At 39.9% G+C, this 12,020-nt stretch overlaps 1 protein-coding gene across 1 annotated transcript in view; it reads left to right on the top strand.

The window, feature by feature from the left end:
- Nucleotides 1-12,020, top strand: part of naaladl2 (N-acetylated alpha-linked acidic dipeptidase like 2) — a 273,612-nt gene that overhangs the window by 136,733 nt on the left and 124,859 nt on the right. Inside the window, exon 5 of the mRNA XM_031785955.1 lies at nt 458-608. Coding sequence (XP_031641815.1) covers nt 458-608 — 151 coding nt within the window. The remainder of the gene's footprint in view (nt 1-457; nt 609-12,020) is intronic.

Raw genomic sequence — 12,020 nt, 5'->3', positions numbered from 1 at the left:
GTGCACGTGTCCTAGTGAATAATTTATTCTGGGTGTTACTGTTATTCCTTCTGTACATCAAATGTCACAGATGACCTCTGGTTTAAAATACATTTCCACATACCTGCTCCCTTACAGTAATGTGCCACTCTCCTCCAACATCTGGGTTATGTGATCTATGCATTTCAGTGCTATAGCTCCATCTCTAGGGCACAGTCCACATTGATGTGCATGGAAATGTCTGTCTGTATCTGTCAAAGCTATCTTGGTGTCAATGTGATACAGTATTGAGATGCTAAGGATATGTGTGGAGGAATATACAGTATTGAGAAGCTAAGAATATGGGTTAGCCTGTGTGGAGGAATAATAGTCCGTCTGTTTTCTGTATGTGACTGAATCTGTTTCTCTCTGTTATTGCCTCTGTCTATTGTAGAATAGAACCATTTTATAAGACTGCTGTGTATATTTCTCTCCACAGATTTCCTTCCTGGCAGAGATGGGTTTCGGGGGTGTACTCCTTTACATGGACCCTTGTGACGGCCCCCGTGACCAGAGTCTGTGGCACAAAGCATTTGGGGTCACCCTGAACCCTGGGGGAGACCCCTCCACCCCTGGATACCCCAGTATTGGTGAGTGAGTGTAATGTACCTTCTCTCTGCAGATGATCCTGGATCAGTATGAGTTGAATGAATACGTCATGACTGTCACAGCTCAGAGAGTGACCACAGAACACCCCATCCTCTACACCATGGGTATTTAACTCTTATCCTATGAGGTCTGGAGCCTGCTGGTTTTCTGTTTTTTTCTGGTTTCCTGATAATTCATTGCACACACCTGGTGTCCCAGGTCTAAGTCAGTCCCTGATTAGTGGAGAACAATGAAAAAACGCAGTGGAACTGGCAGTAAATCCTTTTTAATAGGAGCTTCTCTGTATTCCATCTTATGTTTCCTCTTTAGATGCTGCGGCATCTTGCGCCAAACTTGAAGGTCTAATGAGTGCACAAAGTCCTCAGAGGCCCTCTGTGTTGATAATATACAGTTTAAGTCGGAAGTTTAAATACACCTTAGCCAAATACATTTAAACTGTTTTTCACAATTCCTGACATTTAATCCTATTAAAATGTCCCTGTCTTAGGTCAGTTAGGATTGCCACTTTATTTTAAGAATGTGAAATGTCAGAATAATAGTAGAGAGAAATATTTATTTAAGCTTTTATTTCTTTCATTGCATACCCAGTGTGTCAGAAGTTTACATACACTCAATAAGTATTTGGTAGCATTGCCTTTAAATTGTTTAACTTGGGTCAAACGTTTCGGGTAGCCTTCCACAAGCTTCCCACAATAAGTTGGGTGAATTTTGGCCCATTCCTCCTGACAGAGCTGGTGTAACTGAGTCAGGTTTGTAGGCCTCCTTGCTCGCACACGCTTTTTCAGTTCTGCCCACAAATTTTCTATAGGATTGAGGTCAGGGCTTTGTGATGGCCACTCCAATACCTTGACTTTGTTGTCCTTAACCCATTTTTCCACAACTTTGGAAGTCTGCTTGGGATCATTTTCCATTTGGAAGACCCATTTGCGACCAAGCTTTACCATCCTGACTGATGTCTTGAGATGTTGCTTGAATATAGCCATTTTCCATCCACATAATTTTCCTACCTCATGATGACATCTATTTTGTGAAGTGCACCAGTCCCTCCTGCAGCAAAGCACCCCCACAACATGATGCTGCCACCCCCGTGCTTCACGATTGGGATGGTGTGCTTCGGCTTGCAAGCATCCTCCTTTTTCCTCCAAACATAACAATGGTCATTATGGCCAAACAGTTCTATTTTTGCTTCATCAGAAGAGAGGACATTTCTCCAAAAAGTACAATCTTTGTCCCCATGTGCAGTTGCAAACCGAAGTCTGGCTTTTTTATGGCGGTTTTGGAGCAGTGGCTTCTTCCTTGCTGAGCGGCCTTTCAGGTTATGTCGATATAGGACTTGTTTTACTGTGGATATAGATACTTGTGTACCTGTTTCCTGCAGCACCTTCTTGAGCAGTGTGACGGCAGCGTGTTTCCATGGTGTTTATACTTGCATACTATTGTTTGAACAGATGAACGTGGTACCTTCAGGCATTTGGAAATTGCTCCCAAAGATGAACCAGAATTGTGGAGGTCTACAATTTTTTCTGAGGTCTTGGCTGATTTCTTTTGATTTTCCCATGATATCAAGCAAAGAGGCACTGAGTTTGAAGTTAGGCCTTGAAATACATCCACAGGTACACCTCCAATTGACTCAAATTAAGTCAATTAGACTATCAGAAGCTTCTAAAGCCATGACATAATTTTCTGGAATTTTCCAAGCTGTTTAAAAGCACTGTCAACTTAGTGTATGTAAACTTCTGACCCACTGGAATTGTGATACAAAACTATATAGTTTGTTAAAAACTTCTTAGAGCTGAGATCCCGCTAACTGGATCGATATGACAACAGCCAGTGAAAGTGCCGGGTGCCAAATCCAAAACAACAGAAATCCCATAATTAAAATTCCTCAAACATTATGGTATTTCACACCATTTTAAAGATACACTTCTTGTTAATCCCACCACAGTGTCCTATTTCAAATAGGCTTTACGGCGAAGGCACCACAATCGATTATGTTAGGTCAGAGCCAAGTCACAGAAAAACACAGCCATTTTTCCAGCCAAAGAGAGGAGTCACAAAAATCAGAAATAGAGATAAAATGAATCACTAACCTTTGATGATCTTCATCAGATGACACTCATAGGACTTCATGTTACACAATACATATATGTTTAGTTCGATAAAAATCATATTTCTTTCAAAAAATCTCAGTATACATTGCCGATTTATGGTCAGTAGTTCCAAAAACATCCAGTGATTTTGCAGAGAGCCACATCAATTTACAGAAATACTCATTATAAATGTTGATGAAAATACAAGTGTTATGCATGGAACTTTAGATACACTTCTCCTTAATGTAACCACTGTGTCAGATTTCAAAAAAGCTTTACAGAAATGCAAACCATGCTATAATCTGAGTACGGCGCTCAGAGACCAAACAAGCCAAAAAGATATCCGCCATATTGTGCAGTCAACATTAGTCAGAAATACCATTATAAATATTCACTTACCTTTGATGATCTTCCTCAGAATGCACTCCCAGGAATCCCAGTTCCACAATAAATGTTTGTTTTGTTTCGATAATGTCCATAATTTATGTCCAAATAGCAACTATTGTTAGCGCGTTTTGTAAACAAATCCAAAGTCACGAAGCGCGTTCACTAGGAGCAGATGAAATGTCAAAAAGTTACAGTCAGTAGAAACATGTAAAATTATGTTTAGAATCAATCTTTAGGATGTTTTAGGGATGGATTACATGCCAGTGTAATGTAAAGCAACCCAGGAAAACCTGCTGTACATATCTAAGCAAACACAATTTGCTTGGTGGGTCTTGGCAGATATGTCTCATTTTCCCTCCCTACACATGCTCCCTCTGTGTGAGCAACCGCTGCTTTCACATTCAGGGGTAAACTGAGAAACAGCATGTTTCAAAAGACAGTGCTTTGATTTACTTTGCCTTTCCCAGCAGGCAATGTGACAATACAGCACAGCGATAATAGTACAAGGATTTCTCTAATAAAAAATCAACACACAGACTGCTGATATGCCAAATGATGAATAATGAACTACTGAATCAAAGCAAAAAAGGAAAATGACAAGTATTGAATACCACTACAGTCTATTGATTCATGAATATTTAATTACTTGCTGTGGCTATTCAAGGACAAATAGATGGCTGTAACGTTAGGCCGTGGCCCTATTCTTTTTAAATCTGCATTACAATATATGGACTAAATAAAGGTTTTATTATTAAATAATTATAATTATTTATACACTTTTTTATCTGCTCAAAACTTGTATTATGGTATTTATTTTATGGAAGACAGCAGCAGTTTGGTTGAATCAACGTTATTTCCATGCCAGTAAAAAAAATCTATGTGATGATGTTGAATCAACGTAGAAAACTGAAAACTCGCAAAAAGTCATCAACGTAAGCGAATTTAGTGATTTTTTTCACCCAACTTTTGACCTGAATCAAATGACATGGTGACATTTGTTGTTGATTTCACGATGAATTCACATTGGTTGACAACTCAACCAAATGTAAATCAAAACTAGACGTTGGAATGACGTCTGTGACCAGTGGGATGGCTGTAAGGAGTAGTAAAGTGTCTTCTCCCATCACTTGCTCATCTTACAGGTGGTCCACTGGGATGCAGCAACCGGTGGTAATGGTGAAAGTGCAAACATCCAACATCTGTACAGGCATCTGTTAGCAGCCTCATCTGTGTCCTGCCACCGTGTTACCCAGACCATTAGTAGGACAAAGGTACTTCAACAGTAATGATGCGTCCCCAACGAGTAGCCAGCCAGCCAGGGCAGGCAGGTCAGGAGGCTGAGGCTAGATAGAAAGGGAGCCAGGGAAGACCATAGTCATGTGGTGAGGATTTAACTACAGTAGACCAGGAGACCAGGATCATGGACAGCGACTCACTGCTGTGATTTAGATTCTGGCCAGCCTACATTACTAACACAAATCAACTGAGTAAAGAAACTATTCTCTATTATCATGGAAACAATCATATCTTCATTATGCATTATGCAGCTACGAAGAAAAGGCAGAGAAGAAGCTGCATGCTCTTAATGGCATTTTAATGCTTATTGAATCAATTCTCCTCTTCTCTGGTTTCTGAGAGGAGTATTTTGATGATAGAATGCTAGTCACGTGAGGCCTTTGCTAGCTGCAGGTGTTGACACTGGAGTCGTTACTATCGATAATGATATGAGACATTAAAGACAGGTTGGTGTGTAACGATAAGCCACATGCTGGTTGGCATGCTGAGTGCTAGACATCTGAAGTGATTACTAAAGATGATGACACAGGCCCCCCAGTGACAGACTGAAGTGAGAGTGATGATAGAGTCTAGAGAGGGGAGTGAATTTGCCTCACACTTACACGGCAGCCATGTCGTGTTCACGTGATACGATACCGGTAAGGAGAGCCTCTGCTGTCTGTAGCAGTGACAAGCGTTAAGAACAGAATAATGCACGCAATAATATACACAGTATTATCACTATGTTTATATCAATTTCGGAGGGATTTGTAATATATATCTTAGATACTGTTATTGTTTACCTGGACATTCTCTTGGCTTTACAGTTTCAGCTTCCACTAACTCAGTTCCTATTAATCCTAGACCTCATTGTCAAGTCATTATCTGAAAACAAACAAAGCAACTTTTAAATGCCTTATCTATTCAATCTCCCTAACTCTCTCCCTGGTTGTGCTCTACCTGACACAAATACACATAAACCCACGCATGCAGACACACACCATATACAGTTGATGTCAGGTTGGAGTCATTAAAACTAGTTTTTCAACCACAAATGTCTAGTTAAAAATACTGGGGGCAGTATTGAGTAGCTTGGCTGAATAAGGTGCCCAGAGGTGCCCAGAGTAAACTGCCTGCTACTCAGTCCCAGTTGCAAATATATGCACATTAGTAGTATATTTGGATAGAAAACACTCTGAAGTTTCTAAAACTGTTTGAATGATGTCTATGAGTATAACAGAACTCATATGGCAGGCAAAAACCTGAGAAAAAATCCAACCAGGAAGTGGGAAATCTGAGGTTGGTCGTTTTTCAACTCATTTCCTATTGAAGATACAGTGGGATATTCGTCATGTTGGACTTCCTAAGGCTTCCACTAGATGTCAACAGTCTTTAGAACTTAGTTTGATGCTTCTACTGTAAAGTGGGGGCGAATGAGAGGGGAATGAGTCAGAGGTCTGGCAGAATGCTTTGAGCTTGTGACGCTCGTTCACATGAGAGACAGCTCTGTTCCATCGCAATTCTACAGACAAAGGACTTCTCCGGTTAGAACGTTATTGAAGATTTATGTTAAAAACATCCTAAAGATTGATTCTAAACATAATTTTACATTTCATCTGCTCCTAGTGAACGCGCTTCGTGACTTTGGATTTGTTTACAAAACGCGCTAACAATAGTAGCTATTTGGACATAAATTATGGACATTATCGAACAAAACAAACATTTTTCAGCCTTCAGACATTTTTATACCTCTAGGCAAGTCAGTTAAGAACAAACTCTTATTTTCAATGACAGCCTAGCAACAGTGGATTACCTGCCGTGTTCAGGGGCAGAACAACAGATTCGATCTTGCAGACCTTCTGGTTACAAGTCCAACGCTCTAACTACTAGGCTACCTGTCGCCCCAGACATGGATTGTGTATTTGTTCCATACAGAGGGTGAATGGGCAAGACAAAATATTTAATTACCTTTAAAGGGGGTATGGTAACAGGTGCCAGGTGCACCGGTTTGAGTGTGTCAAGAATGGCAATGCTGCTGTATTTTTCAACAGTTTCCCGTGTGTATCAAGAATGGTCCACCACCCAAAAGACATCCAGCACAGCGCACTCTGGGAAGCTGTGGGAAGTATTGGGGTCAACATGGGCCAGCATCCCTGTGGAATGCTTTCGACACCTCGTAGAGTCCATGCCCCGACGAATTGAGTCTGTTCTGAGGGCAAATATTAAGGGGGTGCAACTGAGTATTAGGAAGGTGTTCTTAATGTTTTGTGCTGTCAGTTTACATTTACATTTTAGTAATTTAGCAGACGCTCTTATCCAAGGCAACTTCCAGGAGTAATTAGGGTTAAGTGCCTTGCTCAGATTTTTCACCTAGTCAGCTCAGGTATTCGAACCTGCAACCTTTCACTCTTAACGGCTTGGCTGTGAACCAAATACACCAAATATTTCTACCCATTCAGACTGTTCCTGTGTTTGAAAGGGATATATTTTTACATTTATTCCAAGAGCTTTTCCATGAACTGAACTGATGACTGGGTAGAAAAACAAAACAAAACCAGAAAGGCTGCTGGGCCACCTGAATATTTATATGCAAGTGAGGCAATAATTGGTTTCGGCATTTTATCTGAAGCGTCTTGTCTTTTGCCAAGCTGCAGCAATTTCCTCATCCATTTGATTCAGTTGCCATGTTATTTATGTTGTTCGGTTTGGATGAATTTCCCAGCTCTGTTTACCAAATGATGACTGCTGCAGGCCATTAAAACGGCTGTGTGCATTAAAGCCCCACGCTCTTTATTAGTTGACTGCTGTGCTTTTGGGGAGAGGGGGGACTGATCGCATAATTGCATTAACCTTTAAAGTGAAGATGATGTTCCCTCTCTTCTCTCTCTTCCTCCTCACCACCATATCTGAAAGAAAGATAGTAGCACCGAACAAGTGGGAACTTCAAACAATTTTTACATGTTAATTTCAAGTCGCTGACAGGTGGGTCTATTCACATGGAAAGAATTGTGTCCCTTGGGTTATTTAGAAACCTTGTTGAAGTCAAAAGAAGCCTTTGAATAGAAATGTAGTAATTTGCATATTTATTTAAATAGGCAGCTGCTATGGGACAAATGTTTGATGCTTTAATGAACAAATGGCTGCCATTGCTATCTGGGAGGTACACGTCCTCCATGCAATGTCACTCATGGCCATCACAATGTGTCTCATCTCTTCCCCTGGTGTGGCTCTCTCATCCGAGCTACTCTCACTTCTTTCTCTACTAACTACAGCCAAGGATTGGGATGATAAGCCGCAGAACATATTGACAATTTGTAGTTTCAAAGGCCAAGTGCAGTCAGAAACATGATTTCCTCAGTTTTATTTTTTTATTTAACTAGGCAAGTCATTTAAGAACAAATTCTTATTTACAATGACGGTCTACCCCGGCCAAACCTGGGCCAATTGTGCGCCGCCTTATAGGACTCCCAATCACAGCCAGATGTGATGCAGCCTGGATTCAAACCAGGGACAACAGTGACACCTCTTAGAACTGAGATGCAGTGCCTTAGACCGCTGCGCCACTCGGGAGCATGATGAGGTTGGAATAATACTGTGAAATTGTAAAAATTATGATAATGCCATCTTAGTGTAAGAGCTGTTTGAAAATAAATGTCAGCCTGTTTTGGTGGGATGGAGTTTTAGCCTGCCTAGTTAATAGACCAAAAAGAAAGAGTTCCAAACCTCTGCCAATAACAGGTAGTTTTCAGTTTTCCCCTCCCAACTCAGACCACTCCCAGACAATCCTTGTAAAATTGTTGCTTGAGAAATTGCTCTTGCTAAGAATCTATTTTTGTTTCTTTTTGACCATTTTAATTGAAAATAATCACAGTAAGGTACTTAATTGCTACCCAGAAATGTTTTGATACTGAGATAAAATGGCTGCATTGGGCCTTTAAATTAGTATTTACTTTTGAGTGATAACTAGACCTCACACCAAGCGAATGGTTTATTACTTGCATCAAGGTGATTGCGAGACCATATAAATTCAGTTGGACACCCTCTTGAAGTTTTATTTTTAAGTGGGTTGTGAGCTTCATTATGCCTAATTGCCTTTTTAATGAAACAATGCTTACAATGGAGTGTCACAGCAGTGCATTTGCATGTGTTTGAGTTGCATAATGCATGGGGGTTAAAGCTTTAAAAGCTTTCTCTTTGATTTATTAATGCCTCCTACAGATATAAGTGGATTAGTTTTCAAATGGGATAGCATATGTTCACAGATTCACACTATTCTATCCACGGTTTATATCTAAATCTAATGCAGAGGATAGTTGGATATGTGAACACCAAATATCCTTCTCCTCACCCCAAATGTCCAAACAGCATTCACATGGTTGGAGTTGTGAAGCAAATTGAAAGTAGGTGCACACAGTGTTGGTTTTTGGACAATTCATCCCATATGTAATTTTCAGCACTTTGCCTAGGAGCGCAAAGATAATGTTTTGATTTAGGTGTAAAGTATTCATGAACTCCACTGACATTCCCAGTCCTTCTCAACCTAATACAACTTCAAATCTACAGTATCTGCTGCTGTGACAGGTCATGGCCATTAGAAACCTGTCAATGGATATGAATGTACGTGTGTGTGGGTGTGCACACTTGTCTATGACTCATAAATGCACTAGAGTGGATGTGGGGTTGCACTGGACTTCACTGGACATAATATTTCCTAAGGGCAATCCTTGGTTCACAGTGTCTAGCTTTCCTTTCTTAGCTCCTTTCCAGTGTTAAACCAATGAGCATTGAATGTGCATTCAAGCTTCAAATTGGCTTCTCTTCCACAGCCACCATACGATGCTTATAGGGATTAATAGATAAGCAAATACCACACTGTGTATATTTTACCTGGGATAGCGGTGTGGAGCTCAGTCAAACACATTATGGAAATGCTGCTTGATTTCTCCGGTGACTCACTGTTTGAGTTCAATAACAATGCAGTCAATAATCTGAGGACTACAAGCAAGTTAGTGAAATGACACTGGCCGCTGCCATGTTTGTATTGTCACATTATCACCCAACAACTAGGCCTATGCAAGCTATCAACTTTTCTACAGCTGTGCTCCCATCTCATTTCCATTCCATTTCCCAAGTCACTCTCTCATGAGTTATACATGCAGCAGTTTAGGTATTAATCATGGTTGTGATCATCTACGCATACAGCAGAAAATAGCATACATGTTGACATGCAGCACATGAATGTAAAGATAACTACTGTACACACACAGCTCCATGTGGCACCTGTTTTTACTGATGTTAATTTATAAGATATCACCTCACCATTAGTACAAAAGTCCCTTAGCATGTAAGCTTCAAAGGTAAAGAAGGTAATAAATTACATTGAGCATATCAGTGAATTTTCAATTAATCTCAATAAGATGTTTACTGTAACAGAAGGCACACATGCTGTGTATGTATTAGAGATGTGTCCAGAGGGGGTTTGAGCAGCAGCTGTTTTGGACTGTCTGTCCCTGGGGGACAGACAGAAATAGGCAGACATACGCTGTTCACCAGGTAATGCTGCTCAGCCACATCTTGGAAGTGGATCAGCTCTGGACAGTTTCACAAAGCACAACAGGCATAAAAAAATCAGAATTTCTTCACACATGCGGGTGTCTTGTTATGCATTTAATGACAGGGAGAAAGAGAAGCCTCCAGAAGGTCACCACTATTCTCAGCCTTGGCATGAGCACCGCACCACTCTGCCACCCTCTCATCCCCCTCTCATCCACTCTGCCTGGGGAGGGCTGGGGATACTCTACTCTGCTCTGTGTCAGACAGTGCTGAGGCCCCCTTCTGCTTCTCTAACGCCCTGCTGTGAATTTGTTCCCCTCAAGTGGCTGTGTACTGACCCTCATTTTACTCTGAGGTGCTGCTGACTGCTGCTAGAACAACTTCACCTCATTACCATGCAAAGGAGGGGAGCAACAAACTCAATGTCTTCTCTCAATGTGTTTGCCCCCTACTCCAGCTCTTTATATTCCCTTTTATTCTCTCTCGCTTTCTCTCAATTCAATTTCAATTTAAGGGGCTTTATTGGAATGGGAAACATATGTTTACATATGAAATAGATAATAAACAAAACAGTAAACTTCACACTTCCAAATGTTTATTTAAAAAATGAAACACACTTTTTAATGAAACAAAAACTAAGACACGTTCATGCTGATGAGCAGGGACCCTGGGCATCTTTCTTTTGGTGTTTTTCAGAGTCAGTAGAAAGGCCTCTTTTGTGTCCTAAGTTTTCATAACTGTGACCATAATTGCCTACAGTCTGTAAGCTGTTAGTGTCTTATTGACCATTCCACATGTTCATTAATTGTTGATGGTTAATTGAACAAGCATGGGAAACAGTGTTTAAACCCTTTACAGTGAAGATATGTGTAATGGTTCTCTTCATCTGAAGGAGAGGCGGACCAAAGCGCAGCGTGGTGGTTATTCATATTCTTTAATTGATAAAGAAACTACACATGAGATAACTAACAAAAACAACAAATGTGAGAGAACCTAAAACAGTCCCATCTGGTGCAAACACAAAGACAGGAACAATCACCCACAAACACACAGGGAAACCCAGGCTACCTAAGTATGATTCTCAATCAGAGACAACTAATGACACCTGCCTCTGATTGAGAACCATACTAGGCCGAAACATAGAAATACCCAAATGATAGAAAAACAAACATAGACTGCCCACCCAACTCACGCCCTGACCATACTAAATAAATACAAAACAAAGGAAATAAAGGTCAGAACGTGACAATATGTGAAGTTACAGTGGGGCAAAAAAGTATTTAGTCAGCCACCAATTGTGCATGTTCTCCCACTTAAAAAGATGAGAGAGGCCTGTAATTTTCATCATAGGTACACTTCAACTATGACAGACAAGATGAGAGAAAAAATCCAGAAAATCACATTGTAGGATTTTTAATTAATTAATTTAAAAATAAGTATTTGGTCAATAACAAAAGTTTATCTCAATACTTTGTTATATACCCTTTGTTGGCAATGACAGAGGTCAAACGTTTTCTGTAAGTCTTCACAAGGTTTTCACACACTGTTGCTGGTATTTTGGCCCATTCCTCCATGCAGATCTCCTCTAGAGCAGTGATGTTTTGGGGCTGTTTCTGGGCAACACGGACTTTCAACTCCCTCCAAAGATTACTGTGTATTTAGATTTTTACAAATTATCTTTGAAAGACAGGCAACTGAAAAAGGGATATTTCTTTTTTTGCTGAGTTTACATGCATACACACTGTACATACACCCAAATAGGATATATATATATATATATATATATATATATATATATATATATATATATATATATATATATATATATATATATATATATATGTGTATATATATATATATGTATATAAGGCAATAAATGGGATATATATAGACACACAACTCTGTGTTGTTGAATGTGTCGAACTGCTTTGCTTTATCTTGGCCAGGTTGCAGTTGCCTACCTGGTTAAATAAAGGTGAAATATATATATATGTTTTAATAATTAATAATACATATATATATACACATATGCACATACACATATACACATATATACATATACATGTGTACATATACACACACATATAT

The sequence above is a fragment of the Oncorhynchus kisutch genome, linkage group LG13 (genome assembly GCF_002021735.2).
Source record: "Oncorhynchus kisutch isolate 150728-3 linkage group LG13, Okis_V2, whole genome shotgun sequence".
NCBI classification, from domain to species: domain Eukaryota; kingdom Metazoa; phylum Chordata; class Actinopteri; order Salmoniformes; family Salmonidae; genus Oncorhynchus; species Oncorhynchus kisutch.
Note: the sequence above shows the minus strand (reverse complement) of the source record. Positions and strands in the feature narration are given on the sequence as shown.